The following is a 22,500-nucleotide window of genomic DNA, read 5'->3' as shown; positions in this document are numbered from 1 at the left end:
ACGTCCGTCCAGCCCCCTTGGCAGCCCGCCTGGCATCGCTCCTCGATGCCCGTAGTCGTCCCCGTGAGCAAGTCGAGGACCATCAGCAGTTCGAGCCCGCTGCCACCCTACAAGGAGGACCCTTGACCGCCGCAGCAGCGCCCCGAAGGCGGTCGTCGCCGAAGCTAGAAGATGTTCCTTGACGGGGGGAAGTCCTCCTTTAACTACAAGTGTTGCTGTGCCTCTGTTTACACGTCTTCACCAGCTCAGCTTTCTACACTCAACACTTCTTCTTCTTCTTATGTTTCTACTCCTTATCGTCTATTCCTCTCGCTACACTTGCCAGCCCGTATACGTTGTCTTCGTTATGTCTTCAGCCTCGATGGTGTCCTTTTCATTCCCAATCAGACGCAGATGTAGACCTCCAAATTGCAGCATCCCCATCATGAACCCATCACAGCCTCCTCAATCAGGAGTCCCAGGAAACCTCAAGAACAAGAATAAAGCTTTCTTTTAGCTCGTCGCTTGAGTTCTCTTTGGTCCTTCTTCGCTGAGTGCCACTCGTCACTTAAGGTTGACGCTGTGGCACTCTGAGGGCCGACAGGATCCGGGTAGCCTACTACCAGGAGTTCTCGTCGGAACCCTGTCGCAAACGCACACGCACACAATCCGGTCACCTTGCCGGACCTGTTACGGGGAGGACTGGTTCTTCAGCAGATGGACTTCGTGAGGTTCTCAGGAGGTCTCCGTCTAAGACCTACTCAGTTTCGGCTGAAGGTTTCCGCTTATGGCAGGAGTTTCACTCAGAGCCTGTGACTCCTGGGCAGATGGTTCTCGATCATGGACTCTTCCATCGGGAGAAGGTCTTCACCCATCGGGAAGACTCACTCAAGACTTGTGACTCTTCAGATTAAGGTCTCAGTTCACGAACTGGAAGCCTTCCGCAAGAAGTCTTCTCTTAGGCATTAGATCAAATGTTTTGAGTGGTCGAGGTGCCTTCAGAGGAGACTCCTCCCCATTTACTCTTCTGTCGGGATCTTCATCACTAGAACCTCGAACAGTGCCAGTGACATCAGTGCTGACCTTCCGACAGTCCTGTGACGTCAGCTATACAACTTTCACTAGTGACAATGATGCCAGATATGTCAGATTCGACCATCCGGTAGTGCCAAGGACTCAGGTTTTCAGTGACAAGAGATGGCATAACTCGGTGTCACTAGAGTGCCACATCGAAGACCTCTTTTCCACTGCTGCCTCTTGGTCTAGCCAAGACCACACGACTCCATTCAGGGAGGAGTGGATCGAACTGAGAAGGAAGGATGGTCTCGACAGACCGTAGACCAACTTTCTACTGAATAAAACCATATGTCCTTGGACCAAAACCAAAGAATCAGCAGGACTTCAACGTGTTACTGAAGTCAGGTACAATTAGGGGAATGAATTTGTCGGTAGAACTCACATGGATTGGTGTGAGACTACGGTCATAAGCTACTGGAAGAACAGAAGCAAATGAGTCTTGGATACAAATGTAAACAGATCACTTTGCTGTTTCATTTACGACTTTAACCTATCGTTTTCTTTCATGCCAGATACCACTACAAACAAACAAATAGATAAATAGATGGATACTGAAATGGATGAATAGATCAATGAATTAATGAATAGATAGATAAGTGTATATACACACATACATATATACATGTGTATATATATATATATATATATATGTATATATATGTATATATATATATATATATATATATATTTATATATACATATATATACATATGTATATATATATATATATATATATATATATATGTGTGTGTGTGTGTGTGTGTGTGTGTGTGTGTGTATATATATATGTTTATGTTTATATATATATATATATATATATATATATATATATATATGTGTGTGTGTGTGTGTGTGTGTGTGTGTGTGTGTGTGTGTGTGTGTGTGTGTGTGTGTGTGTGTGTGTGTGTGTGCGTGATAAAATAGATGAATTCATTAATGTTTATATTTTTTTTTTTCGAAAAACTTACATTCCTAACTGCACAGGTGAAGAACAAATCCCCTTGAGACACTTACCTCCAACCGAACCTTTCACCTTGCTTATTGGAAACGCGCCGCGCTGGTCGGTGGCGCTCACCGATGCCTCAGGGGGAACTCGAACCTCGGTCCCCCTGTGTCCCGAAGAGTACTCGCCACTGATCGAACCCAACCATCTTAACGAGTCTTGCTCTGTTTCAATCAATCCATAATTGCCTCGGGTTCCACTAAGCGGAAAACCCCAAGCCCCACATAGGCTGGCAACGATCCCCGGGCCTTCCCACAGATCTCTCCGGGAAGAAACTTTGGACTCCTTTCTGTGTTGTACCAGTGTGGGACTGTCTCTGTGTCACCATCTCAAAGGGGAGGAGACCCGTCTCCGGTTATCAGCTCTCCGTGTGTGAAACTCATGGAGATCTTGGACCAAGTCCGGGGACCAAGTACCAGCCCCTCGGGGTTGTACCTCCTGTTGGAGGTGAGGAAGTTCCCTATATTCTGTGAATGGGCCATTCCACTCAGCTGTGGTGCCATCATCATAGAGAAAGCGTCATAAAGATTCTCTGAAACCACTACGACACAGAGACTTCCTCCAATGACATTATTCTGGTTAACGTCACACGATTCTGAACAATCAGATAACATCACTGTAATGAAGATGTTATATATAGTCATATTTAATTAGAAAGAAAAATAAGCCACGCCTCCGCTCCTCCCCCTCCCACGTGATTGGTGGGTCGTAAGGTGGAGAGAAACGGGATTGGTCTCCGGCGCTTCTCGGCCTAGTGTTGGCCAGTCATAGGAGCCGAGATGGAGATGTGGGCGGGGCTTATTTCTCATATTAATTGAAATGAAGGAAACAGTCGTACGAAACGTTTACCCCGTAATAATCTACTACTATCCAAGCATATAAGGCAAGGGTGGCGGCTCCGGCCGCAATTAAGCATAATCTCCTCACCCTCTCCCCTAGAGTTCCCCTGCTGAAGCAACAAGTCCTCCACCAAATCCGTGACAAGCTCTTCCTCCTCTTCTCCTACTCCTCTTCTGCCTCCTCTTCCTTCAAATCTTCGTCCTTTACTTTCCTTTCCCTTCCTCCTTCCCTTATATTCTTTATCCTCATTTTCTTACTTTCTCTTCCTCCTCCTTTTCATCCTCATCCTATTCCTTGTTCTCCTCTTTCTCCTACTTCTTTCCTTCTTCCTTTACTTCCTTATCCTACTCTTTTTCTTTCTCCTTCTTTTCCTCCTCTTTCTTTTCTTTATCCATTTCTTCTTTCTTTCCTCCTCATCCTTCTATTTCTACCCTTCTTCTCTTCCTCCATTTTCTTTTCCTTCTCTCCTTTTTCTTCATCATCCTCATCCTTCTACTTCCACACTTCTCCTCTTCTTCCTCCATTTTCTCATCCTTACATCTTTATCCTCTCCTTCCTCATCCTCATCATTCTACTTCAACATTTCTCCTCTTCCTCTTTCTCTTCCTTATCCTCTTCTTCCTCCTCCTTGTCCTTTTACTTCTACACTTCTTCTCGTCCTCCTCTTTCTCTTCCTTCACTTCTTCTTCATCCCTCTACTTCCACACCTCTTCTTTCTTTTCCGTGTCCTCTTCTTCCTCTCCTCTTCCGAGAAGGATCGTATATGGGATCCTCTGAAGGAGGCTTGTTCGTAACCCCGTACCGTGATTTGGTTCTTTCTTGTCTTAAAATCAACGGGAGCAAGAAGACCACCCGAACTGCGTCCAGGGTGGAAACCATTCCAATTATTTTAACCAAATTCTTCAGTTTGTGTTACCCACAAGGAAAGATCCAAGAGCGATGTCCGAGGGACAGAATCGAACTGGGGACACGTAGATCTCAAACCAAGTTTCTTTGTCGCTCAGAAAGTGCTCCAGCAACGATAAATGCCATGCGGGTTGTTTGCTTCTGAAAGAAATACGAGTCTAACGTGTCCGATGTTGGATCTGCTTTCTGATTGGCCGAAAGGGGTGACGTCACTATATCGTCTAATGAAAACGGACCAATGGGAGGATTCTATTATTTCATTCTTAAGTTTTTTTTCTCGCTTTTTTGTTCATTTACTTGTTTGTCTGTCTGCCTGTCTGTCTGTCTGTCTGTCTGTTTTGACTTGACGTGTACAGGTGCCTACATGTTAAATATGATTACAATATATGATTGTTGTTGGTGTCTACACGAGGCTAGACTACTGATATAATGTCTATATAAAGTCTAACAGAAATAAAAGCTATAGCATTGATACTATGTTAAACTTGTCTTGATCCACTTTGCTGTCAAAGAAGAATACACCCTCTGCCAATCTACAGCAAAGGCCAAAGTTCCTTGCTTTGATCTCCGTGCACAAACATCCTTTCTCAGACTGGTCTACGAATAAATGTCGTCCTTTACACTTTTGTTTTCGTATCCTAGTCTCAGCGGTTATCAGAAGAGCTGAGTTTACTACAGGTGTCATTTTTTTCTTCAGTAACAATAATATTTCAGAGGCTCTAGAAGCGTGTGGTTGATTGGTTTCCCTAAATTCGTCCTATTTACGAACCATGCCCTTGGGTCAACTTCGATGGCGGCTCGAACCCTGCCACCGGTAAAGTTGAACCAAAGGCATGGTTCATTAAATTCCACGCTACAAAAGTCCTCTGTGAGGGGTACCGTCCTAGCCCTCCAATAGGTAGGAGTTTGCGACGTTAAACCATATCATCATCATCACGAACCAATTGGTCTTCTGAAATGTTCTTCGTTCTCACTTCGCAGAAGTAAGTCTGGAGGGAGACTTCGGGGACGGGGAAAGGGGAGACTGAATGAAGAATGAAGGGCTAGTGGAGTAATGGGTATAAACTAGACAAATTTAGATTTAAGAAAGAAATAGGCAAGAATTGGTCTACTAATAGGGTGGTCGATGAATGGAATAAACTTAGTAACCATGTAGTAAGCGCTGAAACTATCAGTTGTTTAAAAAAAACGATTAGACAACTTTATGGATGGGGATGACAGGTGGTGATGGATACGGAGCTGCCTAGTGTAGGCCTTATGGTCTCTTGCAGTCTCCTTTATTCTTATGTTCTTATGTTCTAGTGAGATCGGAAACGCTCAAGAATTTTGGTCTTTTACGAAGTCTGAGAATCAGAGGAGTCATCGGCAGGACATAAGAGCATAAGAATGGAAGGAACTGCAAGAGACCATAAGGCCTTCACTAGGCGGTTCCATGTCCTTTACCACTTGTCATTCCAATCTATAAAGTTATCTAATTTTCTCTTAAAACAACCAATTGTTTCAGCGTTCATTACATGGTTACCAAGAACCCGACAAACAAGAAGACAACGGAGACAGAGGAAAACGTCAGTGATGATGGTAGACTTAAACTTTACATCAATGGTTCCCAACCGGTGTGCCGCGAGGTCAACTGAGGGTGCCGCCAAAATTCAGGGCAAAAATAATTTTCGTTTTACCGACTCTGTCATCCATTTTTGTTCATTAAAGCATCAGTGTAAAGATGAGTATTTTCATATTATCCAGGAACAAAATTTTGTTACACTGATGTTGAATCAACAAAATATTGACAAACTAGAATTAAGATTTTCTAATAAGGGTGGCGGGGATTTTTGAAAGGCTTGGCAAGGGTGCCTTAAGCCAGTGTGAATTAATGGATCCGGGACATAATCCCTCCCGGACAAAATACCTCCGGACAATATCCCTCCTGGACAGAATCCTCCCACAAAAGTGAGCGAGCTGGACAAAATCCCCCCACATTATTCAGATTAGCTCAGTTGTTGAAAAAAAGACTAATTTGCTTGATTGTTACTATGACGATTTCATATTGTGCCCAAATGTCGTACTTGCCACTTTGTGCCCAAATGTCTTGTGCCTAAATGTCCAGTGCCCAAATGTCTTGTGCCTAAATGTCCAGTGCCCAAATGTCTTGTGCCTAAATATCATGTGCCCAAATGTCTGGATAGCGGGAACCACTGCTCTGCATACTCCACATGTCGGAGGAACTTACGAAACACCGAGTTTCTACTTCAGGAGCTAAAATTTCGTTACGGCGAACGCGACGATTATGGAATCCTTCAAATGCTCTCCAAAGGTTTATATTGGAATAGCATTCATAAAGTTCATGATATTGTTATTGTTACAGGGGCCAAATCCTTTCTCTTTTCGAAGGGACTCACTTTTAACAGACTTCCCTTTTGATATATATTTATATATATATATGTGTGTGTGTGTGTGTGTGTATATATATATATATATATATATATATATATATATATATATATATATACACATACATACATGCATATACATATATGTGCACGCGCGCGTGTGTGTATGCTTGCGTGCGTGCGTGTGTGTGTGTGTGTATTCACTTGGTCTTTGGATCACGTGTTGGACTCGTGATCGACAGCTATTTCCCTCCTGGAAGAGAGCTCAGAGCTCGTAGGTCCGATCTATGGGTAATGCTATGACCTTGCACACACACACACACCCAACTCCCCGCCCACGAGTCAGAGTAACGACCCGAGGCACAGCGATACCGAAATAATTTCGGCCCTGGGCAGGATTCGAACTGGGTGCTGGGAGCATTTCTGCTTCCCAGTTCAGCGCTCTACCAACTGTGCCACCGAGTCGTGTGTGCGTGTGCGTGTGAGTGTATGATTGTGTGCGAGTGCATGAGGGGGGGTGTTTGTTCGTGATACATAACCTAACCTAACCTAACCTGACTTAACCAAACCAAACCTAACCTAATCTAACTTAACCTGACTTGACCTGCCCTGCCCTAACCTAACCTGACCTGACGTAATTTAATATAACCTAACCAAACCAAACCTAACCTAACCAAACCTAACCTAGCCTATGTTAGAGTGGAGAATGTACAGCTGATCAGTGCGGGGAACGGTTCTACAATTGAGTGTAGTTGGAGTGGCTATTCTACATTTGATGAGTGTGGTGGAGAAATTCAATTGCCTCAATAGATGTAAATGGATGATGAAAATGTACAGCACATTACCTTGCTTAGTGAGAAGCTTTTACCTTTACTTCGACTGAGTTCTAAGACGGATTTGGTCTCAAACTGTCTTGAGATCTGTTGACATTTCACTCCAGCACGAAAGAAAGAAAAAATAAACAAATAACAAAGGAGGAAAAAGAAAAAAGAAAGGCAGAAATAAAGGGAAGAACAAATAGAAAATAGACCAATAAAATGAATGAATGAAATAAAAATAAAGATAGTTAAATGCATAGATAAGTCCTTCAATAAATTAATAGATAGATGAATGAATAAATAAGATAACGGTGCGTCAATGAACGAATCATCACATACTGTTCTTAAGTCATTTGACTTCTAGGTTAACCGAATGTCTAATTGCCAACTAGTGAAATAAGAACTGAATTGTGATAAAAAATAAAGCAATACAAAATTTAGACATTCTTTCGAGATGATGTATGATAACTTTAAAATTTCTTCGAGTAAGCATTTTAGAGTTATTCTAAAAGATAACTAATAGATGAAGATAAATTGCTCAGAGTTTTGGCGACGACAGCAAACAACGAGTAAGACAAGTCGACATAGTTTGTGGACTTCATGGCCATTAGTGGTGGGCAGCTACCGGTAAAGTTACCGGTTTTATCGGTAACAGCCTTGACGGTAGCTTACCGGCAATAATTCTGCTACCGTTAAGATTCCGTTAACCGATAAGCTATACCAAACACTCGTGGAGCGGTAAGCACGTCTCGGCTTGGTGATCCTGAGTGACGGTAGTGGTGGGCAGCTACCGGTAGTTACGGGTGTTATCGGTAACAACCTTGACGGTAGCTTACCAGCAAAAAATCTGCTACCGTTTAGGCTCCGTTAACCGATAAGCTATCCCATAATACTCAGAGAGCGGTAAGCACGTTTCGGCTTGGTGGTACTGAGTGACAGTACTGACGGCCCTACGTAGGATGAAAATAACAGGAACGTATTCAACGTGCTAGATCGTCCTGCTCCCTTCTCGGCCCACAGATGCACAGTACGAAATGTACGTATTCGAATATGAAAATTAACAGACGTGCTAGATCGTTTTGTTCGCATCTCGGCCCGCAGAGGTTCAGTGCAAAATGTACGTATTCGATTAGTCAGCCTATGTGATCTAGAAATGAAGAGGTGGTCAAACTACTCGAAAACTTTTCAGTCTGCCTGGTTAAAGGATCCCGTTTAAAAAATGGTTAGCGGAAGTGAAAGAGGATGGAAATAAGGCACGTTGTAAAGTTTGTAGAACGGACATGAAAGCTCACAGAACGGGGAGATTGGAGAGACATTGTTTCCACACTTACCAGATCTTCATATTTAATGTTTATTAATATATGCATATTTACATAAATGTACGCAGTTGCTCATGAAAGACACCATCTGCATGTTACAATCTATTTGTACTGTACTTGTATTGGAGTTAATCACAAACAAGTTCACAAATACACTTATCAGACTCGCACGAGTGATGACTGACAAGGATATATATATAAGCTATGGGTTGGGGCAGGGAATACAGTATACCACAACAGACTCACGGAAAGCAGAGACAAGAATAAGCGGGCAGAGACGATCAAAGATTCTGGTGGATTAACACTGTGCCCATTGAAGTGGCCTCTACGACGCAAGGTAACGTGTTATTCAAAAATCATATTTTGTTAGTGATACGCATGTAATTATTATTCGCGTAGTCTTAAGTAACTAATATTTGCGAGCCTTACCCTAGATTGGTGGAGGTGGCGCGCGCTGGCGATTCCGGTGGGCATGTATCCAAATGGATACACAGAATAAAAAATAAAAATAAAATATATGCGTGTGTTTTTTGTCCATTTAAAGGTACTATATTATAAATATAGGGATCGTAATCCTGCTAATACAAAATTAACGTAATTCCAATATAAAAAATGACAACTATGAACAATTGAAAAAAACTTTGACAGAAATTCAAAGGGTTGAGATTATGTGTTCCTGAGCCTAATATAAGAGGAACTTGGTAAAAAAAAACATTATGAAAATGACCTACATATGTCAATTCATCTCACACAAAACCTTTAAAACCTCAATTGTACAAAAAAACTTTGTCCTGACTAAATGAAAAATGAGTGATTTTTGGAAATGAATTTTTATTTAATGTGTAAAAATGATGCATGTAATTATTTTTCTTTTATGAAATTGTGTTTCTATGTGAAAAATATATTCTTTGTATGAAATTGCACTTACATAGAGACGGAAGTGGAGTGTGAGAGGGGGAGGGGGGGATTGGTGCGTAGGCCTATGCACTGAGGGAGAGGAGGTAATGCTGTGACCTTACACGCACCCCCTCCCTACTCCCCGCCCACGAGAGTTGGAGTAACGACTCGGAGCGCAGGATTTTTATAGTGACGACGTTACAAAACTTGAGTTGTGACTACACACCATAGTAGGATGAAATTTGTTTAGATTTAAGTCATAAAGGCGACTCGAACTTGGGACGTCACTACTACCTCACGAGTCTTTTACCGGTAAATTATCGGTAATTCCGGTAACGGCATTGTTGTTTACCGGTAATTCCGGTATTGAAATTAGCGGTATTTGCCCAGCACTAATGGCCATAGTCTATACATGTTTACGTTCGTAGTGGCATTAATTGATGATTAGTTCCTTCTACTCTGTACTAGTCTCGTCAAATGTTGTGAATATGAATAGCTTGAAGAAGACTTCGTTTGTAATATTCTAGACATCCTTGACATTGGTATAGGTTTAACTTACCTTGTTTCTCTTTTCTCCTTTGGTACTACTCTTGTTGGCCCCCGCCATACATTCATGATTTTCGTCGAATGTTTTGAATTTGATTAGCTGGAAGACGACTTCGCTCACAGAACTCCAGACTTCCTCAAGTCCACAACTCAACAATGTGTCTAATATTCGTAATCTAGGTTTAACTTCTCTTAGTTCGTCATTCAGGTGTTCACTATATGACGCAAAGGTAATTTGACACTTGAAGATACGAAAGACCTTAACCGAAGTCGCTTCTACTCAAACGAACTCATAACAGTTGACAAGAACCAGTGTGACGCGGCCTTGCCTGGGCTTCAGTGTTCAGCAGCCGTTAAGTACAGACCCACCGACCTGGTCGAACAAAAAAAGAAACCACGAAAAATAATGATAATCTCAATAGGAATAAAAACATGTGGGAATGATCCTGAACACTAAATGAATAGAGACCGGCCATAATCCTTTCTCTACAGTTTGAAGAGTTTCTGGTAGATAGCACCTAAGCAAGATGCTGTATTGACTATAATTTATTTTGTATTATTTATCTATTTGTTTTGTTATCATTTGTCTGCTTATTATTTGCTTGATTCTCATTCATTATTAGTTATATGTCATTTTATATATTGTTATTTACTATTTACCTGTTTATTATTTATACCTATGCATTTATGTATTTCATTTATTATTTACATTATTATAGTCTTTATTGATCTATTTATCATTATTATTATTTTTGCATCCGACCTAGGTATGGACCAAAAGGTCTCCTGTCGGTATGCTCCGCCTTTGTAATCCTTTGTAAAAAAAAAAAAAAAAAAAAAAAAGGTACAGTGCTGGGACCAACTCTGGCTTCCATGAAACAAAATATACAAAATATAGCTTTTGAAGAGTAGAGGTCCCGTTGCTTCGGGGACCCTATTTTCCAAAAGGGCAAAACCCAGGGCCTCTATTGTTTAAAAGGTCTTATTCACGCATTTACAATAAAAGCTTGTTCTCTTCCATCCAATAAATCACTGGAAGCGAATCTTTAATAGCACTTAATCAAACATAATCTAATTTAACCTATGGTAAGGTTAGGTTTAGGTTAGTTTAGGTTAAATCATACCAAACCAAACCTAATCGAACCATAGGTTAGGTTAAGTTAGGTCTGGCTTTTCTTTTCTTTTTTAATGGTACCATTGTTCTTCAAAAGGACAAAACTTGGACCGCTATTGTTCAAAAGGGACAACTGGGGCCCCTTTTGTTCATTAAAAGCTCCGAAATATCCATCGAGGTAAATGAGGTTGAGCGTGAGTCAATGTGATCGATTTATGACATGCCCAGCGTCCACTTTCGACATTTCATTGTGTTTAATTCCAGGCTTTTTCATTCTTCTGAGGAAAGACCTTGGCAGTGGATTGAATATATCATTAGCCAGCTCGCACACTGACACAACCGGTTGTATGAAACCAGTCGCACCCCCAGCGATCGGTTTCATGCAACTGGTTGCATCGGTTTTTAGCTGCTTTACGGTCTTTAAGAAACGGACAGATGACAAGTTCTACAATATGTGACACTTTTTCTGTACATACTGGCTGCTGCCATGCTATTTCGTCCATGTCCTTCCTTCGCCTTTCTCTCAAGCACCTTGTACTGGGAAAACACATCCTCAACTACCTTCTCCTCTCGTACATAGAGCCATGCGCGAAACGTTTGACCTACATTACAAATATCACAAACTCAATATTCTTATCGAATATGTAATCTATCTCCGTGTAGTATTTAGCTTACAGTTAGGTAATTTCCTTGAATAGAAAAAAAAAAATGCGAAAGAATCCAAATTTCGTTTCGTAATACACTGGATGGGTCAAAATTTTGCTCGTGACTACATTGTCACAAAGGATTTTTCAAGTAATTTCGATTCCTTTGATTCGTATTACTTCGTGGTAACGGGAAATAATGACGTAGATCACAAAACTCAGTTTTATTTCAACAAGCAATTTTAGGGAGTAGAAAGACAAATATTTCCGTACAGGAACTGGCTCGGTTTTTGCATAGTGGTCCAGTATACAGTATTTCCTAAGAAATCCCACGCACGCACATAGACGTAAACACAAAGCCAAGAACTTACAAAAGTCCTGGTGTTCGCCTTCAGTCGAAAAGAGCCAATTTCTAGCAACTAGTTTGGCGTCCAAGGCTGTTTTGATTCACCAGTGACATACACACGTACACACACACACACACCACATTGTCTCCTATACTTTGGGTTGGCCTTGCCAAAACCTATTACATTTTCATATTAAACAACAACAATGATGAAAAAAGTTATTATAATGAAAAAGAAAATGCAGAGTACATGATCAAAGGTGTTCCTGTACAATCAACAAATCACAATATAACGTGTACACGTTCAACTATTATCACAAGTGTTCGTCACCACCCAATGACGTAGTTGGCGGACTTCTGTCTCAACGAAGGCCTGGAGTCAAAAGTACTCCAAGTCTGTTCTTAGCCGAGACCCAATCCTGAAGACTACCTCACTGTGTCAAAGAAGCGAGGGTGAAACATTCATTCCGAATTTATAAAAGATCCTAAATGATTGTGTCTAGACATATGCATTTAGGTCGCCGACATAGGGATTTAGGTAAAATCCCCACCATTTTGAAGATTTGTGTCTAAACTTAAGGGTTTGGATCTTTTATAAATTCGGTCCCTCGATCTTCAAGAGTACGGTTTCCGGGGTGTGTTCGATGCAAACGTGTCGAGTTGTGAGTTCTATGGGACTTCACCAGCGAGTCGTACCTCTGGGCTGTCGTCTAACGAATCAGCTCCTTTCTCTTTTTCCTTACTTTATGACCTTTGGTTATAAGACCCTGTCAAGACAGATGACCTCTTGACTCAGCTGAGGTCATACATTTGACCCTTCGATTCAGTGGTGTAGTTTACATAGAGGTCAGTGTTCTGACGATTGCAGTGGACCATTAATAGGTAAAGGCGACCTCTGATGGTCGTGATCCAATTCTGACCAAGTCCGCATCTCTGCTGAACAAGACCATGTTTTCCTATAAGCAATAAAAAGTGACTACTTGAAAAAAAAAAAAAAAATACTCCGACCTTGCAAGGCTCAAGATGAAATTTACCTTATTAGCTCACTCATTGTTGTAAAGTTAATCTCAGACTACCTCGTTCTGGCAAACAGAGGACAATAAGACACTGAATTGAGATACAACGTGACGTCATTTACGATGATTCATAACTCGATTCGTTTGACGCGAAGAACACCCCACCTTGCACCACCATACGAAAAAAAAACACACCCACGAGACAGTCGCCACAGAACCTCGTCCCGTGACAGTCTCAGCACCACTGTCTTACTTCTTGTCACAACCCTTAGATCTACAAGTCATATCCGAGGTCGTTTACCGGGTGCCAGATGGTCGCCCTCAGGTTCCTATGGACTTCGAGGACAAGAATGACCAAACAGAGTTCCTATGACCTAATCTCCCCCCACCCACCTTCACTACTTGGCACCAAGAAACGACCTTGAGCATGACACTACAGCCTTGACGTCAGGTCACCACCATAACCCCCGCTCCTGACGAAAGCAGCGGAGGAGGTGATGGAGGAGGCGTTGACGAAGTAGGTGTCCTTAGGGTATCGGTACCACTTCGACGGCTAGGGACTCGATGCCACACTCGTCAGTGCCCCTGCGGATCCTGAAGTATCCGTCCTCGCCCCAGTTAGGTCCCCAGGAGTTCTTGACAGTCCAGTAATTCTCGCCAGTCTTGGAGTCAACTCCGTAGCCAACCACAAGTACGGCATGGTTTGTAATCTGGGGAGATTGAGGAAGACACAATATCAGAGTAAAGTTATTTCCCAGTATGTTAATGTCGTACAACATACTGTTCTTTTCCCATCTCTAACGTGTACATGAGTTTATGTGTACATGTTACCAAAATGTAATCTTGAAAAGAAAGGTAAATTGTCACCAACTTAGTCTATGGCTCTATGCTAACATTTTATACACACCGACCAGTGTGCTTTCGCCGCAAGATTAGAAATAAACAAACAAATAATTAAACAAATAATAGCAATAATAATGATACAAATAATAATAAAAAATATAATAAAAACACAAACTAAGTGAAAATAAAAAGAGACGATTGGTTGCCACCGAGATAGTGATCACCTTTCCAGTTTCCTCCCAGAGAAAGTAGAGGTCGCATCAAAACTGTTCAACAAAACATGATGGGGCAGCCATCCACAAATCAATACACCACAGTATGGTGAAAGAAAAAACTGATACAGCTTGGGAGATGCATGTCAGTAGAGTATAAGCCGTGGATGTGCTCAATTCCAAAACAAAATAATGTATACACAGACTTTTGTACTCGGAAATGCCAAACTATTTTACAATTACGGAATGGAGGTAGACTGAAACATCTTGTTCGTAGGGCTAATCCATATAATCTACGGTTCATGTATTTCAACTTAAATTCTTTGCCAATCACTATAAACATCAATTTCATAGTAAACAAAGAAAATTATACTTAAGGGTAACGTTAGAATTTGGTTGTCAGTTTTCTTTCATCGATCTTAGGCAGAGAAAACTATATCCGTAAGGGCTAACTTTAAAAACATTCAGTAACCCATTTCATTTTAGTTGTTATTTTTGAAATATGTGGACGTATTTCACAAATAATCTATGTTCTTTTACAAGCAGACAATTCTATTCTACTGCAATACGGTCGATCATGACTGAATCTGTCCTACAGCTGAAGAAAATATTCTGTCATCTGAGAACAATTAAAGTTGCATACATTTGGCATTTCTTGAAGGTAAACAAATCGTAATGTACGTTTTACACGTACTTTTACTCAATTTCCTTACCAAAGGAGTCACGTAAATTAATAAAATATCATACCGACAGCCAGTGAGCATTTTCAGTACATCAATTTATTTTATGTGTGTGTGTGATCATGTCATGACGTGTGTGTGTGTGTGTGTTGTGTGTGTGTGGTCATGTGTGTGTAATAATATGTGTGTATGTGTTTTCATGTGTGGGTGTATTCACTTGGTCTTTTGGATCACGTGTTTGGACTCGTGATCGACAGCTATTTCCCTCCTGGAAGAGAGCTCAGAGCTCGTAGGTCCGATCTATGGGTAATGCTATGACCTTGCACACACACACACACCCAACTCCCCGCCCACGAGAGTCAGAGTAACGACCCGAGGCACAGCGATACCGAAATAATTTCGGCCCTGGGCAGGATTCGAACTGGGTGCTTGGAGCATTTCTGCTTCCCAGTTCATTGCTCTACCAACTATGCCACCGAGTGTGTGCATGTATGTGTGTGTGTGTGCGCGTACGCGTGTGTGTGATCATATATATGTGCGTTCATGTGTGTGTTTCTGTTTCCATATGCGTGTGTGATCATGTATATGTGCGTCCATGTGTGTGTGTTTCTGTGTCCATATGCGTGTGTGTGTGTGTGCGTGCGCAGGACTCATAACTGTCCGGACCATAACCTCAAAGAGACAAGGTGATCCTCGAAGGTGCTCCTTACATACCTCAAAGGGGTTGAAACCGTCTGTGAGCCCAGTGTGATGGTAGACTCCGCCCTTGTAGCTCATGAAGTCACCGTACACCTCGAAGCCAACGGCAAGAGGTCCTCCTCGTACAAGGGCGAGTTTCATCTCGATCTCGTTACAGGCACCATAGTAGCCTTCAGGAAAAGAGAAAAAATATACATAAGAAACTTATCATAAAAAGGGAAAATTACAGCACCAGGGGATTTGTAATATATGAACGTCTACGTGGGGTGTCGCGGAGTCAAATATATGCCTTCATTCTTCGTGGGAGAAGGCTACAATCATGGGGTACCATAGTCTCTTCACTCAGCCCCATTTAGTCGCCTTTTTACGTATGGCAATACCATAGCTGGGCGCGATCCTCGGTTCGTTCCGCTTTAGTTTGGTTCATACCGAAATAAAAGTCCGGTAGGCCACATACTATACCAAAGGAAATTTTCGTAGGCCACATACTACACCGGTTTCTATATTGCTTGAATAGTTTGGGGGCGCTAACAGAGGCCAAGCTAAAACAGAACGCACCTAGGAACGCACCGGGGCACGTGCCCAACTCTGGGCGCCATCGGTTAAGTCTACACTTGTCACGTGCTAGCACAGGTTTGAGTCCTTGGCTGTACCACGTTTCAATTTCTGCACGTATGCCTCCTGGAGTGTCTCGATGTTGATGGCTTAGAATTAAAGTGAATTGTGGGTGATATATATATATATATATATATATATATATATATATATATATATATATATATACATATATGGCGGAAGAAAACAAACAATGAGCTCCTTCACACATATCCTCCCAATGGTTGATTGGATGGTAAAGAGAAGGGAGAGTGAAGTACTGTAAGTGTGGCGGGGGGGGGGGTGAGGGAGGGAGTGAGGGGAAGGAGGAAGACCTAAAACAGAAGGTCGCCAGAACTCTACCTCGTACCTCAAGAAGTAGGTCGTTTCTTAAGCCAGGTCGTGTCACGCAGATAAGAGAGAGAGAGAGAGAGAAAAAAAAAAAAAAAAAAAAAATGTATATATATATATATGTATATATATATATATATATATATATATGTATATATATATATGGGTCGTATCGACGAATTGTTTACGCATATCACCTCTGGCAATATGTCTAGGACTACATATGTTGTTATATTTACTAATGATGTTTCTATTTCTATACATATTGTTGCTGTCACTGCAGGTTCTAGTACAGAGGTTCTCAAATGATTACAGTACCAAAGAATTGCATACACACATACATATAGCCAAAAAGGAAAAGACATAAAATCATTCCCACCCATTCCATCCCTGAATACACTCCACTCCCCTCCACCCTCCCTTCTATCTAAGCACCTTCTCGATGACGGGTCATCCCTGCACTAGACGTAATTTTGTTCATATTTCTTTATATCTATATTTGACGATAATAACAAGAAGTCAATAATGATAGTTGTAGCAATAACGACACGGGTGATAACGATGACACACAAACACCACTGAAACTCATAAGTTACCTACAGTGATTCTCATTACTATCATCACTATTTTTATCACCATCACCTTCGATATCACGCAGACGTTAGCAAGGTCATCATATTAAGACAGTAAGGCAGGACTCGTAGTAACTGATTTAAACTGGACTATAGGCAATTCACTCAAAAATCTCAGTTGATTCTGCGATTTCGGTTGGCAGCCCTGCTGCTGAGCTGGCTGAAACCTCAAGCTTCCTTAAAATATATTGATATTCCTTCACTTAGCTCAGTGATTATACGAGTTACACGAATATCATGTACATCTGGGGATGAAGCAGTCCTTGCTCACCTATTTCATAGCTTTCCATCTCGATGGTACAAAGAAAGTAATTTTAGCGAGCATAAGATAAGGAATATAATTCTAATGTTTACTTATTATCGCTGTGTCTAGTCATTATGAGGCTGGTTATAAAATTGAACATGTCTTCTGTGATATAAAATAATCATGGATATGACTGTGCTCACATATCCCCAAAAGTGACACATAAAAGAGGAAATGAAAGGTTTATATGATTATCTTTTGATAGTGGTGGCGGGAAGCACAGCGGCGTCTCCACCCCAACCTCTCATGAGTCAAAATTGAACAAGACTTCACTGCATACCGCTCATGGTTTTTCGATCTCGATTAGTTTATGGCTTTCATCATCTCACATTCATTATCCTCTTGAGTCTTTGAATACAGTCGTACCAACTCATATGGTCGGAAGAGTGACACTCAGGTCGGAAATTGAAATATATAGATATCGTGAGTTGCATCGTAGCGAAGTGTAAGCAGGGCTACCAACCGAAAACGCAGGATCGACTGATATTCTTTGAGTGAAGCCTATAATTTAGGTTTAAGAAGTAAATAGGCAAGAACTGGTTTGCCAAGTGAGTGGTTAACGAATGGAATAGACATAGTAACCATGTAGTGAGAGCTAAAACAATTGGTTGTTTTGAAAATATTAGACAATTTTCTGAATAGGGAAGACAGGTGGCAAGGAACAGAACTATTTAGTGTAGGCCTTACGGTCTCTTGCAGTCTCCTTTATTCTTATGAAACAACTAGGTTACTTAAGACGCTGTCATTACTATCACCAATATCGTTATCATAAGCACCATCGTTATCATCATCACTATCAACATCGTTATCACCCGGACGTTAGCGTCATGGGCTGACTCACCTCCGACGTAGCGGTAGTGTGCCGTGTAATGTCTCCTGCAGGAGGCAACGGTGGAGCAGGCGTCGTCCTCGCCCGTGTATGGGGCGCACTTCTCTGCGACCACGCCCTTGTCCTGGGCGTACCTAACGAATGACACAAAACAGGTTTGCTTAAGAAAGTCCTTCTGTAGGACACATAGCTTTTATTCTAAAAGTCCAAAAGTTCACTACAACAAAATTTTCCCCCCCCCCCCCCCAAAAAAAAAAAAAAAAAAAAAAAAATCTGTTCATGTTGACTTCGATGATCGGAAGACCTACCTGCCGGCGATGAGGTAAGGGAACCCTCCCTCGCAGCCCTGGGAGAGCTTCGAGCACGACACGACGTCCTGGGGGCTGAAGGTCGGCTTCAGTTCGTTGTCCGTCAGGATTCGAACTCGGGACTCGAGGGCGGCCATGGAGGCGAAGGCGTAACAGGAACCACATGCTCCTTGATCTCTGTGGGGTTGTCATCGCGCCGACCCCAGGTGGAAGAAATATGAAGTTATTCGGTTTGTTTCACAGTCATTCGGTGTCGCTCAAACGAACACGAAAACGAAGGCCACTAACAAAGAGAACTGACTGTTCTTTCGATTACTAGTTGGAAGTGAAAATACGGTAGACAATGGTCGTTTTCATAGTTGTTCGGGTTCGTTCGAGTCACTACGAGAATGCAAGGCTACCAACCTTTCGTGAAAACCACGTTGATCGTTCAAACGACTAAGAAACACAGGGATTTTTTTAAGGTTGCAGTGCATGGTACAGTCACTAAAAATATCGGTAAGAAATCGTACGGAAATGGACGTAAATAAACGCTAAACTCCGACACATTGTTCAAAAAGACTTGGAAACTGTTGGTACGCCTGTATATCAATGCGCCAGTGTTTCTCATAGCTTCGTAGTTTATAAATGTGCGTATGTACGTGTGTGTGATCAGACAATCTCCTTGACAGTAGCGCACGGGATTCGAACCCGATGCGTCTGGGAGTAAACTCCCAAGACACACTCGCCTTAGACCGCTCGACCACTTGGGTGTAGTAAGCGCCCTCCCCAATCTCGATAGTCAGAGTGACTATGAGTTCTCAGGGTTTTATGCTGTCAAGTGGTCGAGCGGTCTAAGGCGAGTAAGTCTTGGGAGTTTACTCCCAGACGCATCGGGTTCGAATCCCGTGCGCTACTGTCAAGGAGATTGTCTGATTGATGTCGCTGTTCACAAGCGAATTTCTTAAATAGTTACGTTGGCGACATGCGTGAAGGGATTCGTTCCAGTCCTTACTACTCCCACTGGGTGCAGCGGCCTTGGGGTGAAACGGCTGATTAATGGGTGTAGTAAGCGCCCTCCCCAATCTCGATAGTCAGAGTGACTATGAGTTCTCAAGGTTTTATGCTGTCAAGTGGTCGAGCGGTCTAAGGCGAGTGTCTTGGGAGTTTACTCCCAGACGCATCGGGTTCGAATCCCGCGCGCTACTGTCAAGGAGATTGTCTGATTGATGTCGCTGTTCACTAGCGAATTTCTCAAATATATATATATGTGTGTATATTTTTTTTCAACCCCATTAACTTTTTACTTTTAATTCCATGTCATCACGAACGAGACTGACAATGCGCTCGACGGAGACATATACGGAAACTGATATATATATATATATATATATATATATATATATATATATATATATACTTACATAATTACCAAAAAGAGGTTCCTTCTAAATTTAATCAAATCGTCCGTTGCTTACGAGGATAAATACATTGAAAATTCCAATTTCGTCCACGTAGACACAAAAAGGTTTACTGAGACAAAAGGTATGTATGTATGTATGTCTGTGTGTGTAATAACAATAATAACAACAAACTGCGATAATGATATCAACTATAATAATAATAACCATCATCATGATCATCCGGTACACCCCGGTGCAAGTCACCTCCCCACAAAGCAAAATACTCACCGGATATCGGAGACGTAGTTGACTCCGGAAACGTTGCGCCAGTCCCACTCGGGAGGAAGCATCGACGCCCTCAGCCGCGTCAGGAGGTCGGCAGGGGCGGGCGTCACCCGCTGGTGGATCACGGACCTGGAGGGTGGGAGGGGGGAGAGAGGGAATGACGTCAGGACGGTCGCCGGTAAACAGAATCCAAGATAGGAGGTAGGGAGGAGGGGAGTGGAATATATGGGAAATGAAATGGATGGGAGTGATTTCTAGGCTTTTTTCTTTCTGGCTACTCCCGTGTAAGGGGGAAAAAGCCTTTGGTATATGTATGTATGTATATATATATATATATATATATATATATATATATGCAAAGTAGACCACTTGGAAAAAGGAAACTAACGAAGCAGAGCGCTTTCGTGTATTACATCTTCAGTGTTCCCGTGTTCTTATTAGCATATATATATATATTGAAGGGGAGAAACGTAGACACAGACTCAAAGTGGGAGGTTTAATGGCCGACGTTTTGGTCCTAGTCCTAGGACCCTCTTCAGGGGTGCGATGATATAGTGCCCAAATTAGCTTGTTATACTGTCCGTGGTTGGAATTGGGAGAGGGATTCCGACTGTCGAAGCTGTCCGGGTCCCCCTCCTCCTCCAGTCGCTACGAATACTGGACGATTGGTCACCTTACATACCCAATTGTACATAATGGATCTCATAAACATCTTAGTTTACAAAGAATAAATAAAATAAAATAAAATAAAAATGTCACTTATACAACAAGTGTGTAGTCCAATTTTTCATTTGGTTACACGAGTTTCCTGGGACGGGAAGAACGAGGGTAGCCCGATGGGGTTTCCGCGTCCCTCTCCAGGTGATCTATATGTTTTATGTACATAAACTAGGATATAACTGCCTCCCCGTTGTAACCCCTGAGGACGAACCACGGATGCAGGTAAGGAAATTGGTGATTTCGTAAAACAAAAACGGAACATATTAATACCGAAAGTCTAGTTTATAGAATTTCATGCTCAAGATGTGACTGCGCCTATATCGGAGAAACTTAGAGGGATATCCAAAAGAATTAAAGAACACAGAGCCGATGTCCAACGCACTCGTGAACCATATTGACGAAAAAGGGCATTTACCAAAATGGGAACAAGAAAGCATACTGCAAAATAACCTTAGTAAAAACAAAGGAACTTTGTAGAGGCTCTGTACATAGCCTCCAATAAAAGCACAAATAATAGAATAGATGGCAATAAACCATCAAAGTCAACAGCACTACACGCAGCGAGAGAATGGAAGAAGACGGGACATCAGATCACCAGAAGCACCCCACGGAGTCCAACTCCGACCAGCTCGCAGGATTTCGAGCCTCCTCGAACCCAAACCAATTCACCTATCCATGTGCCCTTTCAGTCCCAACATATTTCCTATATCTAATGCCAGTTTTTATGTAAACATTCTGTCTGTAGAAGCACCACATTGCGAAACTGCATACATACAATATACCAGAAGATCTTTCCCCCAACAAAAAGTGGCAAAAAAAAAAAAAAAAAAAAAAAATCAAAGAATAAACTCTTGTTCTGCCTATATATATATATATATATATATATATACAGTATATATAATTGAAAGTGCTCTTTCATTTGGGACATTCAGGGTGACCATATTTAGTATACTTACGCTAAATTTAGCATATTTTCCTTTAAATGATACTATATTAATAAAAATATAAGACATGAAATGTATTAAGAGGAACAAAAGCTTTAGCATTATTTCTGGCAATCTAGCATAATTTCAGCTTTTGTCTAGCATACTCCTGCTTGATAAATCTGGTGACCCTCCAAAATGTTGGAAGCAAAAACTTGATGCGAACTTACGCAGCTCCTCCAGAACGCCTGAAGTGGTCCTGCAGAGTCCACTGCTCATATTCTTCGTAAATTGCGGGGTACCAACTGCTCTGCACCTTCTGAATGTTCTTCAAGAAGTCCAAGTTGTGACGGTAGAAGGTCTTACTCTGAAGCAGGAGAAGAACACGTGGGAACCGTATCGACGAACGATGACCGCTGTGGTCTCTCGTGTTTTTTTTTTTTTTTTTTTACCCGTCCGGCCCGTGAACTGAATAAAACCGACCTGGACATGTTAAACCACAGATCTAAAACGACGTTTATGTCCGGCCTGGTTATGTGCCAAATGGTCATCTAATCTGTTGTGATCTTGTATTCTGACCCCACAAAACTCGACCAGTATAAAAAAATGAATAAGAACAAAATAAATAAATAAATAAATAAAAGGAAGAGGAAGAAGAAGAAGAAGAGGTCCTCACCTTTGGAGTCTGAAGCTTCTTGGTCTCCTTGGGCGCCACAGAGGTGGTCTTCTGGGCCCGGTAGCAGGCCCAGTTCCGGACAGTGACGTCACGTGACCAACCCGTAAACGTCTTGTCGCAGAGAGAGGTTACTACTTCGTCAGACTGAAAAAGACAGTTACCGATACACA

At 41.8% G+C, this 22,500-nt stretch overlaps 2 protein-coding genes across 6 annotated transcripts in view; one reads left to right on the top strand and one right to left on the bottom strand.

The window, feature by feature from the left end:
* LOC143017737 (uncharacterized) overlaps positions 1-1,664 on the top strand; it is a 346,603-nt gene extending 344,939 nt beyond the window's left edge. For all 3 annotated transcript variants that reach the window (XM_076172543.1, XM_076172542.1, XM_076172544.1), the window contains one exon: positions 1-1,664. This exon is cut by the window's left edge. In XM_076172543.1, coding sequence (XP_076028658.1) covers positions 1-126 — 126 coding nt within the window. In that variant the 3' untranslated portion in view covers positions 127-1,664.
* Positions 1,665-11,739: 10,075 nt separating this feature from the next.
* Positions 11,740-22,500, bottom strand: part of LOC143017736 (dipeptidyl peptidase 1-like) — a 30,596-nt gene continuing 19,835 nt past the window's right edge. For all 3 annotated transcript variants that reach the window (XM_076172541.1, XM_076172538.1, XM_076172539.1), the window contains exons 4-10: positions 22,331-22,474; positions 21,885-22,021; positions 20,015-20,140; positions 18,345-18,521; positions 18,049-18,170; positions 15,342-15,496; positions 11,740-13,602 (exon numbers count right to left, since the gene is read on the bottom strand). In XM_076172541.1, coding sequence (XP_076028656.1) covers positions 13,420-13,602; positions 15,342-15,496; positions 18,049-18,170; positions 18,345-18,521; positions 20,015-20,140; positions 21,885-22,021; positions 22,331-22,474 — 1,044 coding nt within the window. In that variant the 3' untranslated portion in view covers positions 11,740-13,419. The remainder of the gene's footprint in view (positions 13,603-15,341; positions 15,497-18,048; positions 18,171-18,344; positions 18,522-20,014; positions 20,141-21,884; positions 22,022-22,330; positions 22,475-22,500) is intronic.

This window comes from Oratosquilla oratoria, chromosome 33, assembly GCF_046742065.1.
Source record: "Oratosquilla oratoria isolate Oo_2021 chromosome 33, ASM4674206v1, whole genome shotgun sequence".
Lineage (NCBI taxonomy): Eukaryota > Metazoa > Arthropoda > Malacostraca > Stomatopoda > Squillidae > Oratosquilla > Oratosquilla oratoria.
Note: the sequence above shows the minus strand (reverse complement) of the source record. Positions and strands in the feature narration are given on the sequence as shown.